A 22701-nucleotide genomic window follows, 5' to 3' on the forward strand; every position below is an offset into this window, starting at 1 on the left:
TCTGAGGGATTCCTGCCCACAGTAGTAGATATAATGGTCATCTGAGTTAAATTCACCCATTCCAGTCCATTTCAGTTCGCTGATTCCTAGAATGTCGACATTTGCTCTTGCCATCTCTTGTTTGACCACTTCCAATTTGCCTTGATTCATGGACCTGACATTCCAGGTTCCTATGCAATATTGCTCTTTACAGCATCGGACCTTGCTTCTATCACCAGTCACACCCACAGCTGGGTATTCTTTTTGCTTTGGCTCCATCCCTCCATTCTTTAGCTGGTGATATGAAAGAGATGGAAAGTTTAGAAGGCAGTGTCTTGGAGTTTAGAATGAGGAAGTAGGACTCTGGGAGCTCCCCAAAGTTTGAGACTGAGTCATGGTCACCTTTGCTTCCACAAAAACTGTGATGAAGTATGGCCCAGAGTAACCTCAGTAAATGTTTATAAAATAAGTCCCTTAGACTGAGAGGGAGTAGAATTTTTATATTTCTTTATTTAGGGAAATGCTAGTTGTGGTCTGATTCCACTTAAAATAGGATGGCTTGGGCTCCCCTGCTGGCTCAGTGGTAGAGAATCCACCTGCCAATGCAGGAGACACAGGTTCGATCCCTGGTTCAGGAAGATCCCACATGCTGCAGAGCAACTAAGCCCATGCACCACAACTGCTGAGCATGTGTTCTAGAGCCTTGGAACCGCAACTACTGAGCCCACATGTTGCAACCGCTGAAGCACGTGTGCCTAGAGCCGGTGCTCTGCAACAAGAGAAGCCACAGCAATGAGAAGCCTGCCCACCGGAATGAAGAGTAGCCTCCACTCTCTGCAACTAGAGAAACGACCACAGGGCAGCGAAGACCCAGCACAGCCAAAACAAAAAAATTACTTAAGAGGAATGAGAGGACCAGAAATTGAAAATTAAATTTAAAAATTAAAATGTAGTTATGGATAATCTCAACATGGCAGTAAATAGAGGCCAAATGGCTTTCAGATGAGGTTGGCATTGGTTTTAGAAAAGGTAGAGGAACCAGAGATGAAATTGCCAACATCTGCTGGATCATGGAAAAAGCAAGAGAGTTTCAGAAAAACATCGATTTCTGCTTTATTGACTATGCCAAAGCCTTTGACTGTGTGGATCACAATAAACTGTGGAAAATTCTGAAAGAGATGGGAATACCAGACCACCTGATCTGCCTCTTGAGAAATCTGTATGCAGGTCAGGAAGCAACAGTTAGAACTGGACATGGAACAACAGACTGGTTCCAAATAGGAAAAGGAGTTCGTCAAGGCTGTATGTTGTCACCCTGTTTATTTAACTTATATGCAGAGTACATCATGAGAAACGCTGGACTGGAAGAAACACAAGCCAGAATCAAGATTGCTGGGAGAAATATCAATAACCTCAGATATGCAGATGACACCACCCTTATGGCAGAAAGTGAAGAGGAACTCAAAAACCTCTTGATGAAAGTGAAAGTGGAGAGTGAAAAAGTTGGCTTAAAGCTCAACATTCAGAAAACGAAGATCATGGCATCCGGTCCCATCACTTCATGGGAAATAGATGGGGAAACAGTGGAAACAGTGTCAGACTTTATTTTTCTGGGCTCCAAAATCACTGCAGATGGTGACTGCAGCCATGAAAGTAAAAGACGCTTACTCCTTGGAAGGAAAGTTATGACCAACCTAGAGAGCATATTCAAAAGCAGAGACATTACTTTGCCAACAAAGGTTCGTCTAGTCAAGGCTATGGTTTTTCCTGTGGTCATGTATGGATGTGAGAGTTGGACTGTGAAGAAGGCTGAGCGCTGAAGAATTGATGCCTTTGAACTGTGGTGTTGGAGAAGACTCTTGAGAGTCCCTTGGACTGCCAGGAGATCCAACCAGTCCATTCTGAGGGAGATCAGCCCTGGGATTTCTTTGGAAGGAATGGTGCTAAAGCTGAAACTCCAGTACTTTGGCCACCTCATGCAAAGAGTTGACTCATTGGAAAAGTTGACTCTGATGCTGGGAGGGACTGGGGGCAAGAGGAGAAGGGGACGACAGAGGATGAGATGGCTGGATGGCATCACTGACTCGATGGACGTGAGTCTGGGTGAACTCCAGGAGTTGGTGATGGACAGGGAGGCCTGGTGTGCTGCGATTTATGGGGTGGCAAAGAGTCGGACATGACTGAGCGACGGATCTGATCTGATCTGATCTGATACAAAAAGGAAAACGAAAGGTATGAATCACCTCCAAGAATAATACCAAGGCTGAAGAGTAGTCTGAAGCTTGTAAATAATGCTAAAGATATTCATTTGCTGCATATATTTTATTGAGGAAAAACATCAAACATGTACAAAAGTAGACAGAATAGTATGATGAAATACTGTGTAACCATGATCCAGCCACAATAGTGCCTATTTGACCAGGGGGTCAGCAAGTTCTGGCCTAAGGGCCAAGCCCAGCCCACTAGTTGTTTTTATAAATAAAGTTTTATTGGAACACAGTCAAATTCATTCCTTTATATTGATATTTTGCCTGTGGCTGCATTCACATTGGATCTTCCCTGGTGGCTCAGATGGTAAAGCGTCTGCCTACAATGCAGGAGACCTGGGTTCAATCCCTGGGTTGGGAAGATCTGGAGAAGGAAATGGCAACCCATTGCAGTATTTTTGCCTGGAGAATCCCATGGATGGAGGAACCTGGTAGGCTACAGTCCACGGGGTCGCAAAGAGTCAGACACGACCAACTTAACAGGATAGTTGGATACTGTCAACAAAGACGTTGGCCCACAGCCACTACCTGGCTCTTCATAGAAACCATTTGCTAACCTCCGATTATTTCTCCCCTAATCAACACCCCCGCCACATTTCTCTACCTGCCTGCCAGCCCCACTTGTATTATATTGGAGGAAATAATCATCATCAAGCCATTTGATTGAGAAATATTTCAGTATGTACTTCTAAACCGTAAGGTCACTTTCATTCCAAAGAAGAGATTTTATAATAATTTCTTAATTTCATAAATAGCCAGTATGTGTTCCCATAATTGGAGAAATTAGGATCCCACATGCCTCAGGCAACTGGGCCTACACACCGCAACTGCTGGGCCCACATGCCTGAACTAGAGAAAAGCCTGCGCACTGCAGCAAGGAGCCCCTGCACCACAACAAAAGATCATGCCTGCTGCAACTAAGGGCTGATGCAGGCAAAAATAATAAATATGTAATTTAAAAATAATAATAATTGAAAAGAAAAGCTATAGCTGGTTCTTTTTTTTCTCTGGGGACCCCTTACCCTATCAGCTAATATTATCAGTCATTAGTCTAGTTATTATCTTAAAATATTGTGTGGCACAGCAGTAAAAAATTATCTTTGTCAATTACTTTGTCAGGTATTTGTGCATTTTAAGTCCTTTGTCATGTACAGACAGTTATTGTTGTATTCTGATGCTTTTGCAAAAGTGCTTCATCTTCCAGAAGATTCATAGTAAGGACTTTGGGACAAGTACATGTTTCTGATAACTTTCAGATCATACTGCTGAATTTGGTAAGAAATGAAAGAATCCTAATGGAAAATCTGATGGTGTCATAAAACTATTAACAAAAGAATTGCTTGTTGAGTGAACTGGTAAATATGGTTATATTAATTTTCACGCTTTTTTGTCTGGAATATTATTGGTTTTGATCTGTGTTTTCCAGATATAAGGAAACTCTTCCCCTCATGCTAATTATGATTTGAAAGCAATTTGGTAAATTACATCTCTATGAGTAGAATTGAAACACTTATCTTTTCTCTCTACCTGATTCATCCAGAAATCAGAAATTCTTAGGTTCTGAACAGCCTTATCAGGCAAACAAGAAAGGCTGCTTCCTGGCAGGTGCAGGAATCTATATATTTGGGGGACCTCTAGAAGAAAGAAATTCATCCAGCCCTTGGCATGGCTTTCCTGACCTTGAGAGGACTATAAAAAGTTCAGTCTAAGACTCCTTATGAAAAGTTCCGATATAGTCAGTGTAAAAATCCTATGTAATCAGTTAACCAGACTTAATTTGTAAGCAAATTAGTCTCAATTTAGTTGTATGTGGTAAAAGCGAGGGTAATTTTAGAGAGAAAAAGGTTATATTTCAATGGCTATTAAATTCTAGTTCTGTTAATTAAGGTCTGTATTTACTAAGACTCACCTCCCAGATTACTCAACTCCTAGATATATAGCAGTATGTCTTTGAGTTCTGCAGGAACTAAGGCCCTCACCCACCCACGTGGAGGATGGTAACACGAGGCTGCACACCAGTCCCGGACACTGCTTGGTTTCTTCACCACCAGCCAATTGCAAGAAAGTCACACAATCTGCAGCCCTCATGGTAAAGTTTGCGCTTAAACACTCTTCCCCACAAACCATCAGGAATTCAGGTCTTTTGAGGGTGGGTGGCCTGTTCTCTCTGCTTGTGTGTGTGTGCACTTAGTTGCTCAGTCGTGTCTGACTCTTTGCTACCCCCTCAACTGTAGCTTGCCAGGCTCCTCTGTCCATGGAATTTTCCAGGCAAGAATACTGGAATGGGTTGCCATTTCCCACTCCAGAGGATCTTCCTGATGCAGGGATCAAAGCCGTGTCTTCTGTGTCTCCTGCACTGGCAGATGGATTCTATACCACTGCACCACCTGGGAAGCCCATAAACCTTTCTCTGCTCTAAACTCTGACATTTCAGTTTGTTTAGTCTGTGTCTTGGGATAACAATAAGTAGCCTGAAAAATGTTGCTGAGGTACAAATCTACTTTGACCTTCAGTAACCACCATTTATGACCGAGAGGTTTCACTCCCCAGAGCCATCTGTTAACAAGTCTCTGAGAACAAAGACTCCATGACCTGCTTGATGATCTGCCTGACTAATAGCAGAGCCTGGTATCAATCCATATATGTTGAATCAGTATTATGTAGCCTATAAATCCTTCACAGTACTTGCTGAGTTGACTTCAATAATGCAGTACCAATTCAGGTTATTTCAATAAAAACCAAGTCTGACACCCTTAAGGCACAAGAGTCTTACCTTTACAGACTACTTTCCATAAACTTCCAGATGTCTTCCTTTAAAAACACCCGTCTCTTACTAAAAGTCCACACAAGTACTTCCATCAAAATTTGTTCAACTCTGCTAAGCCGGTAATTGCTTCTGCAACAGCTAGGTCAGCTGTCCACTACAGCATCCACTGGTTGGGATTCATGATATTACTCTGTTTATGCCTGTCTCATTTGCTGAGCTGTGAGCTTCTGGAACTTGGCTGTCTGGTTCACTCTTTACCCAAACAAGTGGCTATATGCATAAGGATAGTCATAATGAAAATGTTGGTTTGTGCACATAGTCGGAGCAATCCATGTCCAGGAAGATTTGTGCTGTATTTGTAGGGTATATATTTATTTAAATTCACCCATTTAAAATCTTTGAATTCCTTAATCAGTTCATATCAACTCTGTGTATGAGTAAGATCAGTATCTCCAATTTACTAAGGAAACTGACGCAGAAGGTCAAAGTCTAAATAAATCCAAGGTTACCCAGGGAAGAGATTGAAAACCCTGGTTAACGTCAGCTGTGACCGGCGGGAGGCGCGCCGGAGGCCTTTTGGACTCTTTCGGCCACCGTAGCCGGGTCCCCTCTCCGTTCCCTCTATTTATGCGCCTGCGCGCTGCGGAAACGCCGTCCATTTCTCCATCAGCCTGAGAGGACGTCGCGGTTGAGGTGAGTCGTGTGCCTACCTCCTCCCTTGTTTGGATTCCCCCGCCTGCCGCCTCCCGCTGCCGGTCTGCCTCTCTAGCCGTTACGCTGCATCTCTAGGGTCGGGAAACCTCGGACCTCTGGCCCGTGTCGACCCCAGCTTCCCGGCGTTGCGGCCTCTTCGGGGAGGGTCTCCCGGGGACCCCGGGTTTGCTGAGGGGCGTGAGAGGGGCCTGGAGGAACTGCCAGGCTTCGGAGGCAGCCGGCCCGGCTCCGGGGGCCGTTGCGTGTCTCACTGCGTCGAGCGTGACCTTGGCGGCGTCCTTTGACCTGTCCGGTCCCGGTGTTTTCACCTGCAGAAAGGGAGTGGTTTCGCCCTCCTCCGGGCCCCGGGCGGGAGGGGCGCCGTCGGCTTTGTGGTAGCCTTGGGGTTGGGGTTGGGAGGCTGGGGGCCGGGGGCGGGCCTCCCTCCCGCAGCCGCCCCCGCGCGCGCGTGGCCTTCCCTCCCCGCGCGGGCGGCGCTCGCCGAGGGCCCGGGGGACCTGCTGGGGGGTCCGCCCGGGTATTAGTCCTGACTGCGCGACCTTGAAGTGTTTCCTTAACCTTCGTGCGTCCTGGTTTTTGTCAGTAAAACGGGAAAACACCTGTCTCACAGGATTAAATGAATTGGTGGTAGAGTTGTTTGCACTTATGCTATCACTCTAGAGCCACTGCTGATCTTATCCTGTAATTCGTTGAGGTCTGTGTCGTTCTTGTTCCCCGGTTACTGTTGGGTCGCAACCGGCTTGCTTATTTAGGGTGGTCGTTCAGCGTGTGAAAGGGAAAAAGATGGAAGTCACTAAGCCCCTAAAGATCCTAGGTTTTGGTAGAGGAGTTGGTCCACTGTCCTGTTTGTGTCTCTAGGTACTAAAATGTATTGTGCAGAAGAGTTCTAAGAGCTCTCTCTCATTCTAGCCGTCGAGGAGAAAAACTGCCATGTCCACTGCTTTGGCAAAACCTCAGATGCGTGGCCTTCTGGCCAAACGTCTGCGATTTCATATTGTTGGAGCATTCATGGTCTCTCTGGGGTTTGCAACTTTCTATAAGGTATGTATGTTTTATTTTTACTTTGTGCTCGTGGTCGAAGAATGTTTTCAATTTGAAAATATATTTCATTTTCATAGATAGTTCATAGAGTCTTTTAAAAAAATTCCCTCTGTAGGGTGCTCCCTTGCTCTTACCTTTCTCTACCCACCTCAGTGTGATGGGGACAGTATTTCTTATTCTCCAGATGGCTTGTCTTCCATCTTTAAATGAAGCTTAATTTGGTTGGGCTGCCATAACAAAATACCACAAAGTGGGTGGCTTCCACAATAGAAAAAATTTTTGAGGCTAAAAATCCAAGATCAGGATAGCTGTCGGGGACTTCCCTGACCATCCAGTGGTTAAGACTCCAAGCTTCCAGTGCAGGGGGCATGGGTTCTATCCCTGGTTGGGAAACTTAAGATCCCACCTGCCACAAGTGTGGCCAAAAACAACCAAAAAAAACTTTGGGGTTGATTTCTTCTGCTGCCTCTCTGCTTGACTTTGTAGAAGATGGCTGTCTTCTCCCTCTCATCACATGGTCCTATATGTGTTAGTATGTTTCTGTCTGAATTTTTTCCTCCTGTAAGGATGCTAGTCAGATTAGGATCCATCCTAAAAAGTTCATTTTAACTTAGTTACTTCTTTGTTGTTTAGTTGCTAAGTCATGTCCAACTCATGTGACCCCATGGACTGCAGCCTGCCAAGCTCCTCTGTCCATGGGATTTCCCAGGCAGGAATACTGGAGTGCATTGCTCTTTCCCTCTCCAGGGGCTCTTCCAGGCCCAGGGATTGAACCCCGGTGAATTCTTGACCACCGACCGAGCCACTAGGGAAGCCCTAATTACTTACTTAATAAAATAATAGGCTTCAGGGTGAACGGAAACTTGGTGATTTATGTTGTCTTTAGATATTGTTTCTATTAATCTAAAAAATAAACCCTGAATGTGATTGTTACCTTTTAGTTTGCTGTAGCTGAAAAAAGAAAGAAGGCATATGCAGACTTCTACAGAAATTATGATTCCATGAAAGATTTTGAGGAGATGAGGAAGGCTGGTATCTTTCAGAGTGCAAAGTGATTTGGAATATAAAGGTAATACGGTTATTTGAAGTTACTGTTTAAAATCTTTCAATTGTGTGTATACATGAAATATACAGTCTTAATTACGTACAGTTCAGTATTGTCAAGCACCTTTACATTGTTGCACATCTAGTCTTCAGAACTCTTCATCTTGCAAATGGGGATCCATTCTGTACCCATTAAATACTTCCCACTTCCCCAGGCAGTCACTATGCTTCTGTCTAGGTACCTCATGTTAAGTGGAATAGTGACTTATTTCATATAGTGTAATATCCTCAAGGTTTATTCATTACAGCTGTGTGAGAATTTTCTTCCTTGTTAAGGCTGAGTAATCCATTTTATCTGTATACCACATTTTGTTTTTCATTTGTTATTCATTCATCTGTTAATGGACTTGGATTCCTTATACACCTTTTGGCTCTTGTGAATAATGCTGCTGTTCTGTGTGCATCTCTCTTTGATACCCTGCTTTTAATACTATTTTGAGTATATACTCAGAAGTGGGGTTGCTAAACCATATGATGTTCTGGTTTTAAATTTTTAAGGAACCACCATACTGTTTCACATAGTGGCTGCACTGTTTTACACTTCACCAACTTTTGTGTGCAAGCGTCTCTCCACGTCCTTGCCAACACTTATTTTCTGGTTTTTTGATAGTAGCCATCCTAATGAGTGTTAGGTATTGTTTTCTTTTGGTCTTCATTTGTATTTCCCTAATGGTTAATGATGTTGAGCCTCTTTTCCCATGCTTGTTAGCTGTTTGTATATCTTCTTTGGAGAAATGTCTATGCAAATCTTTTGCCCATTTTTAATCGGATAGTTTTTTGTTGAGTTGTAGGAGTTATTTAAAAGCCCCTATCAGATATGATTTAGATATTTTCTCCCATTCTGTAATTGCCTTTTCAGTCTATCAATTGTATCTTTTGATGAACAGACATTTGAAATTCTGATGGATTCTGATTTTTTTGCCTGTACTTTTGGTATCATATTTAAGAAATCGTTAACAAATTCACTGTCATAAAGTATTACTTTTTTCCCTGAAGTTTTATAGTTTTATTAGCTCTTACCTTTAGGTCTTTGATCTATTTTGAGTTAATTTTTGGATATGATGTTAAGGAAATGGTTTGCTTCATTCTTTTGCATGTGAATATCCAGTTTTCCAAACACCATCTCTTGAAAAAATTTTCCCATTAGTTTTAGTACCTTTGGTGTTTTTCTCTATAAGGACGGGTTTGTTTTGGGACTCTAGTCTATTGCATTAGTTTATATTTCCATCTTTATGCCGATATTACACTCTTGATTCAATACCTTTATAGCAGGTTTTGAAATCAGGAAGAGTTAGTCCTCCAGCCTTGTTGTCTTTTTCAAGATTGTTTTGGCTGTTCATGGTCTTATTGATAATCCACATGAATTTTAGGATGGATTTTCCTATTTCTCAAATGCTGTTGGGATTTTGATAGGAATTGCATTATACAGATCATTTTGGGTAGTGTGAACATCTTGACAGTTACAAGTATTCTAGGTCATGAACACAAGATGTGTTTCCATTTGTTTCTTTAATTTCACCAATGTTTTATACTTTACAGTATATAAGTCTTTTGCCTCCTTGTTGAAGTTTATTCCTAAGAATTGTAGTTTAATGCTAATATGAGATTGTTTTAATTTGCTTTTCTGATTATTCATTGTTAGTGTATAGAAACACTATTCAGCTTTGCTGAGTTATTCTAACAGTTTTGTGTGTGTGTGAGAGATCGATCAATCTTTGAAGGTTTTCTGCATATAAGATCGTATCATCTGCAGATAGCTTTACTTCTTCCTTTCCAATTTGGATGTCATTTCTTTTCTTCCTTAATTGCCCTGGCTAGGATTTCCAGTGGGAGAAGGCAATGGCACCCCACTCTAGTACTCTTGCTTGGAAAATCCCGTGGACGGAGGAGCCTGGTGGGCTGCAGTCCATGGGGTCGCTAAGAGTCAGGCATGACTGAGCGACTTCACTTCCACTTTTCACTTTCGTGCATTGGAGAAGGAAATGGCAACCCACTCCAGTGTTCTTGTCTGGAGAATCCCAGGGACGGGGGAGCCTGGTGGGCTGCTGTCTATGGGGTCGCACAGAGTCGGACACGACTGAAGCGACTTAGCAGCAGTAGCAGCAGGATTTCTAGTACTGTGTTGAAGAGAAGCAGCCAAAATGTGCATCCTTGGTCCCCGCCCCCCCCCCCCCCCCCCCCGCCTGACCTTAGAGGAGAAACATTTTAAGTCTTTTACCATTGAGTATATTAGCTGTGGGTTTCTCATATATCACCTTTATTATGTTCAGGTAGTTTTTCTTCCTGTTCTTTATTTGAATTTTTTTTTTTTTAATCATGGAAAGGTATTAAATTTTTCAAATGATTTCTTGAATCAGTTGAAAAGATCATGTGACTTTTTGTCCTTCTGCTGTGTGTTGTATTTTTCACATGTTGAATCATCCTTGTTCATGGTGTGTAATCCTTTTAATGAACTGTTGAATTGTTGGCTAGTATTTTATGAGGGATTTTTGCATCTATATTTGGGATATTGCTCTGTAATTTGTCTTTAATATATTTGATGGTCTTATAGAATGTGTTTTTTGGTTTTTTTTTTTGGCTGTGCTAGGTCTTTGTTGCTAAGTGGGCTTTTCTCTAGTTGCTGTGAGTGGGGGCTTTTCTTTGCAGGGGCTCCTTGTTGGCAGAGCACAGGCTCTTGAGCGCACAGGCTTCAGTGGCTGTGGCTCACGAGCTCAGTCATTGCAGCTCCCGGGCTCTCGAGCACAAGCTCAGTGGTTGTGGTGCACAGGCTTAGCTGCTTTGCAGCATGTAGGATCTTCCCAGATTAGGGATTAAAGCTGTATCTCTTCATTGGCAGGTGGATTCTTTACCACTGAGCCACCAGGGAAGCCCCAAATGTTTTGTATTTTTAAATAAGATGGTTAGTCAGATGTGGACATATGAGAGACACAGGAAAACATGGAAGGGCAGTCTCTCTCCCCCATACACATTAAGTTGTCTTTAATATATAGCAAGTTAAAAAATACATAGAGTGAATTTGAAAGTGTTCCCCTCTTCAGTTTTTTGGAAGAGTTTGAGGAGGATTGGGGTTAACTTTTTTAAATGTTTGGTAGAATTTACCTGTGAAGCCATCTTATCCCAGCCTTTTGTTTGTTGAGTGTTTTTTGATTGTGGATTTAATCTTCTTACTTAGTTAAAGTCTGTTAATATTATCTATTTATTTCTTGGTATGTTTATAATCTTTATTTCCTGTGGCTTTGGTTTAGCTTGCTTTTCTTTTTCTACCTTTTGAGGGGTAAACTTAGGTTGTTGACTTGATCTTTTAAACTTTTCTTCTTAAACCTACTTTGACCCATTGGTGGTTGGAGAGTATGTTGTTTAATCTCAACTTATTTGTGGATTTTTCTGTCTTCCTTCTGTTCAGTTGCTCAGTTGTGTCTGACTCTTTGCAACCCCATGGACTGCAGCATGCCAGGCCTCCCTCTCCATCACCAACTCCCAGAGCTTACTCAAACTCATGTCCATTGAGTTGGTGATGCCATCCAACCATCTCATCCTCTGTCGTCCCCTTCTCCTCCTGTCTTCAATCTTTTCCAGCATCAGGGTCTTTTCCAGTGAGTCAGTTCTTCGCATCAGGTGGCCAAAAAGTATTGGAGTTTCAGCTTCAGCATCAGTCCTTCCAATGAACACCCAGGACTGATCTCCTTTAGGATGGACTGGTTGGATCTCCTTGCAGTCCAAGGGACTCTCAAGAGTCTTCTCCAGCACCACAGTTCAAAAGCATCAATTCTTCAGCACTCAGCTTTCTTTACAGTCCAACTCTCACATCCATACATGACTACTGGAAAAACCATAGCCTTGACTAGATGGACCTTTGTTGGCACAGTAATGTCTCTGCTTTTTAATATGCTATCTAGGTTGGTCATAGCTTTTCTTCCAAGGAGCAAGCATCTTTTAATTTCATGGCTGCAGTCACCATCTGCGGTGATCTTGGAGCCCCCAAAAATAAAGTCTGTCACTATTTCCTCATCTATTTGCCATGAAGTGATGGGACCAGATGCCATGATCTTAGTTTTCTGAATGTTGAGCTTTAAGCCAACGTTTTCACCCTCTTTCACTTTCATCAAGAGGCTCTTTAGTTGTTCTTCACTTTCTGCCGTAAGGGTGGCGTCATCTGCATATCTGAGGTTATTGATGCTTCTCTTGGCAGTCTTTGATTTCCAGCTTGTGCTTCATCCAGCCCAGCATTTCTCATGATGTACTCTGCATGTAAGTTAAATAAGCAAGGTGACAATATACAGCCTTGATATACTCCTTTCCCAATTGTGAAACAATCTGTTGTTCCATGTCTAGTTCTAACTGTTGCTTCCTGACCTGCGTGCAGATTTCTCAAGAGGCAGGTCAGGTGATCTGGTATTCCCATCTCTTTCAGAATTTTCAAGAGTTTGTTGTGGTCCACACAGTCAAAGGCTTTGGCATAGTCAATAAAGCCGAAATAGATGTTTTTCTGGAACTCTTGCTTTTTTGATGATCCAGCGGATGTTGGCAATTTGATCTCTGGTTCCTCTGCCTTTTCTAAAACCAGCTTGAGCATCTGGAAGTTCATGGTTCATCATGTACTCTTGAAGCCTGGCATGGAGAATTTTGAGCATTACTAGCATGTGAGATGAGTGCAGTTGTGCCGTAGTTTGAGCATTCTTTGGCATTGCCTTTCTTTGGGATTGAAATGAAAACTGACCTTTTCTAGTCCTGTGTCCACTGCTGAGTTTTCCAAATTTCCTGGCATATCGAGTGAAGCACTTTAACAGCATCATGTTTTAGAATTTGAAATAGCTCAGCTGGAATTCCGTCACCTCCACTAGCTTTGTTCATAGTGATGCTTCCTAAGGCCTACTTGCCTTCGCATTCCAGGATGCCTGGCTCTAGGAGAGCCAGCATCGTGGTTATCTGGGTTGTTAAGATCGTTTTTGTATAGTTCTTCTATGTATTCTTGCCATCTCTTCTTAATATCCTCTGCTTCTGGTTTAGGTCCATACCATTTCTGTCCTTTATCGAGCCCATCTTTGCATGAAATGTTCCCTTGCTATCTCTGTTCCTTCTGTTAGGATTTCTAGTTTCATCCATTGTGACCAGCAAAGATACTTTATGTGACTTCAGTCTTAAAATCTGTTGTTCTATGACCTAACATGGAAATTAATCCATATGCACTTAAGAAAAAGTATACATATTCTGATGTTGGGTAGAATGAGATTTGATTGGTCTGTAGTGTTCAAGTCCTCTTATTTTCTTAATGATCTTCTGTCTGGTCATTTCACTTATAGCCGTTATTGAAAGTATTAGGTTTGCCAAAGAGTTTTTTTAGTTTTTCTGTAAGATTTTACATTGTAAGTCACCTATTGTTACGTAGAGCTGTCTATTTCTTCCTTCAATTCTGTTGGTGTTTGCTTCATATATTTCCAGGCTCTCATGGTTGGTGTATATATAATCTGCCTTCTTGGTGAACTGACCTGCCATTATAAAATGTCCTTTGTGTTTGTAGCATGTTTTGACTTAGTCTGTTTTGTCTGCTAACAGTATAGCCACTCTTGTTCTTTAGATTGCTGTCTGTATGGAGTCTCTTTTCATCCTTAACTTCAAAACTATGTGTATCTTTGGATCTAAAGTGAATCTTTTGTAGATAGCTTGTAGTTGGACCTTGTTTTGTATCCATTCCTCAGATCCATGACTTATGGTTGGGACGTTTAAACCAACCTATTGTTATAGTCTATTTTGAATTGCTGATAACACACATACAAAAATTTAATCACATACAAAAATTATCTTTTACAACCCTGTTCCCCTACTTTGTTATTGATGTCACAAATGGCATTTTTAGATATTTTGCCCATTAACACAGATGTCTTTTTTTTTTTTAAGTGCTTTTGCCTTTTAAATACCACAAAATTAAAAGTGGGGATATGAAACATGATTAATACTGGCTTTTATATTTATTCATATATTTACCTTTGCCAGGGAGCTTCATATTTCAGTATGGCTTTGAGTGATTGTCTAGTGTAATTTTGTTTCAAATTGAACAATTCTCCTTGCAGATCTAGTAGTAATGAACTCCTTATCCTTTAGCTTTTGTTTATCTGGGAGTGTCTTAATTTCTTCCTGATTTTCGAAGGACATTTTCCTGAGAAGTGTACTGATAATCTTACAGAAGCTCCGTTATAGACGGTGAATCTTCTTATTGCTTCCAGGATTCATTGTCTTTGGTTTTTGACAGTTGGATTATAATGTGTCTTGATGTTAGGAGACTTTGGGTTCATCTTACTTTCAAGTAACATATTTGTATATACATTTGTTTCTTCAGATTTGGGAAGTTTTTGGCCATTATTTCTTCAAATACATTCTCTGTCCCTTCATGCACCTCCACGATACAAATGTTGCTCTTTCTGATGGCGCCTCATAAGCCCCGTAGACGCAGTTACCATTGTCACCAGTGTTCCGAGATAAAGACAGAAATAGTCCCTGGGGAAGCCCTCAGACAGCCCAGAACATTGTGTGCAAGGTCTGCTCTTTTCCTTCTTCCCTGAAGTATTGGAAACCTTTTATGGTTTGTTATTTGGATGTCCACAGGTGACTCGGTGGCTTTCTAGATTCTGGTTGGGTAGTCAAGGTCCACTGCCTCATGGACAGTGTGAATTAAGATACTGTGTCTAAAATTTAAGGATAATTTTGAGTATAAATAACTTTTGCCTAGTGTTAGATTCAATTCTGTTACATTCTGTTTCTGTAGTTGCTTATATTAAGAAGTATCTGAATCACAGATCGATACATATATTAAGTAGCCAGTTTAATATATGTAATATATAATAGTAGAAAAACAAGTTTATTCCCAGTGGTTGGAAAACTGATAGGAATTGTAATTTCCATCATGGACTGTTATGTCCGTTAGAATTGACAATCACAAAGTAACAGGAACTACTAAAATAGAAAACTAAGAATGTTTTATGTAAAGGGTGATCTGTGTTAAAAGTGCATAAGAAAAAAGGCTGAAGGTAAAAAGATCAAGAAAATACTAGTTTCTTGTGTGTGGAATCTTAACACTGCTGTTTTCTCGTACCTTTGAAATTTTCAAAATTTGCGCAGTGGTTATACTTTGCATAATCGGATGTTAACAGGCTGATTTTTTAAACACATTTTTTTTTTACCTTTTACTTATAAGAAGTTGATTGCTTAAAAAACAATAAAAAGAGGAGCAGATTTGGAGACAAGAATAGAAAAGTTTAGAACAAATGGACTGCTGCTTTTTAAGAACAGTATGGGTATGAGACGGGAACGGACGGGGTGGACTTGAAGAAAAAAATGTAGAACTTGGTACCTGGAAGCAAGAAACCTCAGAAAAACATGTGAATGCCCCAAATGGAAAAGAGGTTGGACAGGGAGGTTAGGGAGCATGGGGGAGAATGGACCTGGAGCCCAGGCAGCCTGACCGGGGCTGCTCATGGACTAAGGGTGAGTGAGCGCAACGCGGCCCGCATCGGTGGCAGTAGCGCTCAGGGGACCCCGCGTGGCGAGGCAGTAAGGGAGTGCTTGTCGTTAACTTGGTCACTCTGTTTTTCTCCACAGAGTTTCTTCGGGTTGCGTTCCCTGGAAGTTTGTCACTTTCCTGTGTTCCTAAACTATGAAACTATGACTATCTGGGGTGAGAAATAGTCTCTCAATAAATAAACAGTTAACATACTGTGGACACTTAAGTCTTTGTTCAGTTATTCTTACCGACATGTAGAGTTTGGGGTACTTGGATTAGAATTGGTCAGGGATTTTTTTTTTTTTTTTTTTTTTGAATTTGGAAAGTAACTTTATTTATTTATTTAAAAAAAAATTTTTTTTTAACTTTACAATATTGTACTGGTTTTGCCATACAACAACATGCATCTGCCACGGGTGTACATGTGTTCCCCATCCTGAACCCCCAGACTGTCTTTCCAATAAAATGTCTTTGGACTTCATTGTTATCGGATTGCCCTACTGGATCCAGCCATTGGACAGATGTAGTAGGTGCATTTAAGGTTCTTTATTCAGTTACCATTTTATTGAAGGCCTAACTGTATGCATGTACAATATGGACTACACAAAAAAAGTTAAGTTATTTAATTGGAATTGAGGTGGACTGATATTTGCTAATTGAGAGTGTGGTAACATTTTTCAGAGGAGGGCTTAGGACCTTTCTCTCCTTTAGTAATTGTTTTTGTTTGTTGTGATCAAAAGAGCTTTAAGAATTGTGTCATTTTAGCGAAAACTAACTGAATCCCCAGTTCTTTCATTAGGTTAACAAATTTTCTTGTGCAGAATTCTTGAGTCCAATAATGTAAGCTGTAATAAACCCAGGTATCAGTGAAACCTGCATTTTAAGAACCCACGTTTATGTATGATCAGTAATTCAAGAATTTGTTTTATTTTAAACAATTTCATATAACAATTAGAAGTAGTATGCAAATTTATCATAAAAGATACAAGACTTAATACATATTTACAAGCTTAAAAATAGTTACTCTTGTGGTTGACAAAACTGTCACTTTCCTAAATGAGTATGATACAGCAAAGTAATGGTGGAGCCATTTTTTTCATATTCAGCCTAAATTGTCCATTAACAGTAAACAACTATGCAGTGATCTCTTTCTTATGCCCAGTAACATGTGAGGCTTAAGTTAAAGCAGACATTTGAAATTGAAATTCCTTAGCCTCTCACAATTGTAGGTATCAGGTTGTAGGCCCAAGTTTGGATGTAATAAGTAAAAATGTATTTTAGTTGGAGTATCAAAAATTTTTACTGAATGCTCAAGGTGTACGTGGTGACCCAGGATCTTGAGCCAAATCCATTTTTTAAAAACAAAAAATCATGGTAATATCTTTATGCTGGATCACGCTAAGTCATCAAAATGAACTATTGTTAAGGTTAGTGTTGGGGTCCTTGACTTGGCTAAGGCATCAGGGTGAGTCCGTCCATAAAAATATCCAGTAGTGGGAGTTCCCCAGTAGTGTGTTGCTTATGGAACTAAAGAAACTCACCTGAGCACCCTGGATCTGTTTTTAGCAGTAGACAAATAAAGATTTGCTTGCCTAGCAAAACAGATTAGAAAGACATTTTTCCAAAATGTACCTGGATAAGTCATCAGTAAAATTTCAGTAAAAGTTTAGAGTAGGAATGTACATGGCAACTTTCACTTAAAATAGCATCACGTTTAAATAACAAGTTAAACAGTAAGATCCTAAGCATTGAATTTCATTTAAAGCTAAACTTCTGCAGAGAAGGGTGTTAGGCAAAGATGATGATGTCTCATCCTAAAAAGAGATGCAGCAGGAGATGAAGTTTACATCTGTTTCCAACGCTTGACTACAGAGTTGACAATCTTAATTAAAGTCGAAATTTTAGCAAAAAGAGCAAAAAGGAATGTATTTTCAATACACGATAAGACCAAACAGGAAAGGACTAAGTTTTTTAATCACTCAATTTTGAAGTATCTTAGTTGTAGGAAAAAGGAAGAATTTGAATTGAACAGTGGTTTTGTGTCCACAATAGATGTTAAGAGCTCATTAGGTTTCTTTTTCAAAAATAATGGCACAAGCAGCAATCAACACCTTGGAGGGGACTCAAGGGAACCCTTTCCTCAGGGCTTTATTTTTCACCATGGTAAATTTACTAATGAAAACTTGGGCAAAATGTGGATCAACCATATAATGGTATGTTTTCACAGTGGAGGGGAGCGGTTCCGCAGCCACCACAGGGCATGACGCCTGCACGGAGGAGCAGCCGGGGCCCAGGTGACAAGAGGTCTTTGTGATGTAGTCCACAAGTCTGTTATACTGTTGCTCTGACAGTCTCTCTCGAACTCCATCCACCTGCGACCCAAAAGAAGTTTTCAGTTTCCAAACCCTCTTAAGGACACTTCCATAACAAGATTATTCCTTCTCTTGCCTTGATATACTGGATGTTTTTGCCTTTTAGGTTACCTAATAAAGCCACTGAAGAAGCGCTTGGTGTGTAAAAGTCCCATGTTTGACGGTTTGGGAATATTTTACTCTTAACTCTTAAAAACATCTGTCACTGCTCTCTGGTAGCCTAGTCCAGGAAAAAAGGAGAAAAGTATCTTTCCTCTGTTTCATTCTAATCAACATTAAACCCTGAGATAAAAGCTCTGCTTGTTTCTGGAAACCTCTCCAGACAGAACATCTACCTCTTTCAAACCAGTGGCTTTGGACAGAGCATTAAGAAAACAAATACCTTTTGAACTGTAACATTTTCTGCTTTTATAAATATTAGGATTTAAAGCTAGAGAAAATTAAAAAAACTGGGCAGAGGAAGGGGAAGTTTTTATGGAGAAGAGGGAGGATGCAAAGCGTACTCATGGTCCGCCAGGGTCTGGCGCGTCTTCAGTGGAGCTCAAATAGAAGAACTGATGCGCTACCCAAACTCTTGAGAGAGATTTTCTCAGGAAGTGCTCATCAGGCAAGTGGAGCTATAAATTACCCCCATCCTGGAATTCTGTAGCTGTCCACTGTGTAAATCGAGTGGAGTGGGACGTTTCCAGCATAAGCCACTGGTCTCTGGGAATCAGGTAGCCGCTGACCTCTCCATGGCCTTTACCTACCAAACGTTGGCAAGACTACTTTGGAAGACTTATAAACATTTTAATGAGGACTTTGGAGTTCTTGAAATAGTAGTAAAGAATGTATATATTTCTGTGTAGGGCACAGAGACAGTGCAGCCAAGGCTGTCTTACAAGCGGCAGAAAGCCAGTGGGATGGTAAAGAGAGGCCCGCCTGCCAGAAAAATAAGTAGGGCGTCCATTAGAGTTCAGTCTCATATTTTTAAATTTGGGAAAGAAAATAAAGGCCCCCAAAGATTCACTGACAGATGAAAGCTGTGCACCGGGCAAAAGCCAGAACGCTGATGATATCATCTGATGGGGTCAGGATTCAGCTGGAAAGCTTCGAATACACAAGAGTCTTAATTGCTCCTCCTGAACAGCAGCACAGGAAAACCCGTGTTGTGAAAGGAACATGGCCAAGGAATAAATTGACCTTCTGACTCATTTTGAGCCTCTCATAAGGGATTTCAATAATGTGCCAGGCATATTAAGCAATTATTACCCTAAAAATGGCTGCATTTAACTAAGAAAAGCAAATGCTGATTTAAAAAAAAAAATCCTGCCGTATTTGAATATACTGAATGATGTCATCTACAAATTAATTCCTTCCAAAATTCAAAGGAGCTACATTTGCTAGCATCTAGAGCAAAATCCCAGAAAAACCATTTCATGTAAAGATTTTAAAATACTATTCTTTAGTTTTCACTGGAAGACAGTGGGTAGGCTTCCCGGCCCAGGTTTAAGCCCAAGGCTGAGGTTGGGCGTGGCTATTGAGGGAAACGCACCATCATGCAGCACTGCTGAGTGACCCCCACTCCCATTTTGGAAGGACTGGATCAGAGCATTAGTAAGGAAGCATCTACTGTCTCCAAAAAAAAATATTTTTCGTGCATTTTTGTTCTGCAGCCTGGGTCTCCATTGGAGTGAGTGGGGGAGGAGAGGGGAGGGTTTGAACACAGGATGAACGGGGCAGTTATTTTTTGTTTGTTAATAAGGAGTTGGGGTTAGAGGTAAAGGGTGAGAAAGTGGAATTTAGAGGCTGAAGGGTTGCAAGTCTGCTGGTCGGCCCAGTGCCTCCTGCTGCTGTGTAAGCTGCCCTGCAGTGTTCCTGCTCCCAGTCATCTCTTCCTGCCTCTGTTGAAGCTATCCCTTCACCCTGACCCCTTCATCCTGAGCACCCTTGGGAAATGAGTGGCGAGCATGGTGTCCACAATGTCAGGGATCCCATGGTCTCAGGCTGGACAACTTCTCGGGGTGGTGACTCCACCTGCAATCTCAGTAACCCCCAGGGAAGCTGAGGTGCGTTCCCCTCCAGCTACAATTCCCCACAGTACCCTCCTCAAGCAGAAGAGCCAAAGAAGGATCACAGTTGAAGATAGTTTAACAGCAAATGCTGATTCTCTAGTCTCAATAGTTTAAGATCTGAAATATTTCCCAAGCAACTGAAGAAGAATGATGGTCACAGATACTCCTCAGGGCTTTGGAAGCTTCTCGTTAAGGACCAGGGACTTGAAGATAATGATACTATACCCTGCCAAGGCCTGTAGCCAGATCATTGCTGCTTTATTGTCAACCGGATCAGAAGATTTTGGCAGATCTAATAAAGTCAGGCTGGACATCTGACCTCTGTTTATTCCCAGAAAGTCATCAACTCGAACCAGCAATGTAGTCTTAGTGCCAAGCCCCAGCTTAAAGCCTGACTGATTATGATCCAAGAAACTAGAGAAATCTCAGAGTTGTTGTGGTTGGCTGCCTTCCATCTTCTCAGATAATTTTACCCAAACAATGGTGTGAGGGAGACGCAGGCTCCCATACCAGGAAGAACATAACGAAAGAAGGAATCACGCAGGACCTGCCAGAGGCCAGGTTGGCTGTCCTTTCTGGGAGCTACTCAGACCCTACGTTAGGACAGGCAGGTTCCACTTAACCTCTGATCCAACCCCAATCTAGCTGTGTGGGAAAAGATGTCCGTTTCCGAGGTCAGCTCTTGGGGCCCCAAGGATCAGGCCATAGGCAGGGGCAGAGCAGGGTTCCAGTGGGTGCGTGTGCTTACCCTGGTCTGGACGGCAGGAAGCCCACGATCACCTCTGGCCCCAGACACCCAGAATGCGCCCCCCTCCCAGCTGTCGTGTGGCCAGGGAGCCTGCCCCTGGAGCCTGCGCAGTGTCCCCAGGAGGTAGCGTGTAGCGCTCAGTGGGTGTGAAATGCCCTACGGGGAAGGGGACACAGAGCCGCATGGAAGACAGAGGAGGGGGGTGGGAGAGAGCTGGAGACAAAAGTTTGACCCCGAGCTCTCAGGAGCTGGGGCTGAGGAAGGTGGTGCCTGTGCTCGTTCCACGCGTGACGCCTCTGGCTCCTGGGTGACCCTTTCTCTCTCATCCCTGCTGGAGGGACCGGCTGCAGCACTCCCAGGCCATGCGCAGACTCGGGCCTGCCCTGTGGACTTCAGACCTGGAGGCCTGCTCTGTGGAATCGCTGCCCTGGTCCTGGCCCGGCTTGTTCAGACCCGCTCACTCTGGAGCTCCCGCATCCCGGCCCCACAACGACCAACCCTGGACTCTCAGGTGGCTGAGCCGCAGTGGCGAGTCCACTGGCCTCCTGCCGCCCCTGCCCCTGGCAGCCCTCCTGGTCTCCTGCGCCCACCACAGAGGCTGCCGGCTCACAGACACCCAGGTACCTGCGGTCACCCCGGGTCTCAATTCTGCCGGCAGCTAACCCCAGGCACCCCTCTGTCGAAAGGTACCTCTGCGTCACAGGCCACTCTGGGCTGCTTGAGCTGCACGATGAGCAGGCTGCTCTGCTCGCGGTCCTGTGCGCAGTCGATCTCCGTGACTGGGAAGGCCTGCTGCTGGGTGTCCTCGCTGACGCTCACCACGAAGAGCACGTCTGACGTCAGCAGCAGGCAGCCCTCGTGCTCCTGGCCCGAGCCCCTCACCAGAACAACCTCCAGGGCCATGTGTACTTCCGGTCTGCCCAGAGACTGGAGCATCTTCCTGCGTCAGAGGAGAAAGGTGAGGCCACAGCCAGCTTGGGAGAGATGCTCACCTCTCAGGGCTCACGGTTTGAACCAACGGAAGGGCCCTCACCAATCTGATGACTCATTTCATCTTGAAATGTGTAATTGTTGCTTTAATTCTGATTCTGGTCAATCGAACCCAGCTCCTCCTGCAGTACCCCTTGGTTTGGTGAGTCCTCTTCCCCCCGTTAGAAATGTCCCCCCTAATTAGGACACATGACCTCAGGCCCTCTCGTGGGCCCTGGCACCCCTGCCAATGGACATCCTGCCCTGAGTGGGACATGGGGCGGGTGTTCTGCTGCCAGCCTGGAGCTGTGGACCGGCAGCCTCCCCTGAAAACAGCTGCTCCTCGTGGGCTCCCCTGGAAGGGTGGCCTGTTAGCTGAGAGGAAGCCAGGCTCTGTTAACATATAGTGCACATGTACAGCTTAACCAGCGTCCAGATAATCTTACCAGACGTATTTGACGTGGCTGTTTGGAGCCTGGTCAGCGTGCAGATCACTTGGCTGATAGCGCTGTTTGGGAAGCTGAGAAAGTCCAGCTCCGTGTAAAATACCTGTAGTAAGAGAAGTAAGGGGGTTTTACTAGTTGTTTTCTGGAAAACAACGTCATGCTACAGTGATGTCATCTGCTCAGAGCCATCTATAAAACGCTACAGATCCAAAATGATGTCACATCTCTGGAAGTAAGTGTATAGATAATCATTAAACATTGCAATGCTCTTAACCCGGGTGATCTTATATTAGCTGCAAGCTGAAATATGAATGAGCTACAGTCCAAGTACAGGCGGGCAATTAGAGGAAGCATAATGCTCCTGGGAATAGTCAGGCCTGAGCAATAGCTTACACATCATTTACAGTTGATGTGACACAAAAGTCAAGACTGTTAGTTGACTTCCTTGCTTAATATTACAATATGTCTGTATCTGCGGTGTGGCTGGTCAAATAAAAAACACAACACACAGAGATGCACACAAAGGCGTGTGGTTTGCCTAGATACAGTATTTAAATGACTTAGTCCAGCTGTTAGACATGAATCCATATATATTTATGAGCACTTGTGGGGCCTCTGGTTTATTACACGCTCTCCCCGGTGCCAGCACCAAACGAGGGCACCCAGCGGCAGCCATGCAGTCCTCCAGAGACGCTCCGGAACCAGAGATGGTACAGCCTGTGTGCTTTCTGAGGGCCTGTAAATG

The 22701-nt window shown here is 43.0% G+C and overlaps 2 protein-coding genes across 8 annotated transcripts in view; one reads left to right on the forward strand and one right to left on the reverse strand.

The window, feature by feature from the left end:
* The first annotated feature begins 5547 nt into the window (after positions 1 to 5547).
* LOC129627029 (cytochrome c oxidase subunit 6C) lies at positions 5548 to 15589 on the forward strand. The gene is made up of 4 exons (XM_055546583.1): positions 5548 to 5706; positions 6637 to 6768; positions 7710 to 7837; positions 15466 to 15589. Exons 2-3 carry the CDS (start codon positions 6658 to 6660, stop codon positions 7821 to 7823), a joined length of 225 nt encoding a protein of 74 aa, XP_055402558.1. The 5' UTR covers positions 5548 to 5706; positions 6637 to 6657; the 3' UTR covers positions 7824 to 7837; positions 15466 to 15589.
* A 671-nt stretch (positions 15590 to 16260) lies between these two features.
* VPS13B (vacuolar protein sorting 13 homolog B) overlaps positions 16261 to 22701 on the reverse strand; it is an 851071-nt gene continuing 844630 nt past the window's right edge. For all 7 annotated transcript variants that reach the window (XM_055546536.1, XM_055546537.1, XM_055546534.1 and 4 more), the window contains 3 exons: positions 21957 to 22059; positions 21232 to 21481; positions 16261 to 17739 (listed from right to left, as the gene is read on the reverse strand). In XM_055546536.1, coding sequence (XP_055402511.1) covers positions 17491 to 17739; positions 21232 to 21481; positions 21957 to 22059 — 602 coding nt within the window. In that variant the 3' untranslated portion in view covers positions 16261 to 17490. The remainder of the gene's footprint in view (positions 17740 to 21231; positions 21482 to 21956; positions 22060 to 22701) is intronic.

The sequence above is a fragment of the Bubalus kerabau genome, chromosome 14, assembly GCF_029407905.1.
Source record: "Bubalus kerabau isolate K-KA32 ecotype Philippines breed swamp buffalo chromosome 14, PCC_UOA_SB_1v2, whole genome shotgun sequence".
In the NCBI taxonomy this organism is placed as follows: Eukaryota; Metazoa; Chordata; class Mammalia; order Artiodactyla; family Bovidae; genus Bubalus; species Bubalus kerabau.

Bases quoted from the DNA above. Each gene is read 5' to 3' on its own strand.
- LOC129627029 (XM_055546583.1), top strand. From the start codon at position 6,658: ATGTCCACTGCTTTGGCAAAACCTCAGATGCGTGGCCTTCTGGCCAAA. The intron at 6,769-7,709 runs GTATGTATGTTT...GTTACCTTTTAG, and splicing joins GGTTTGCAACTTTCTATAAG to TTTGCTGTAGCTGAAAAAAG.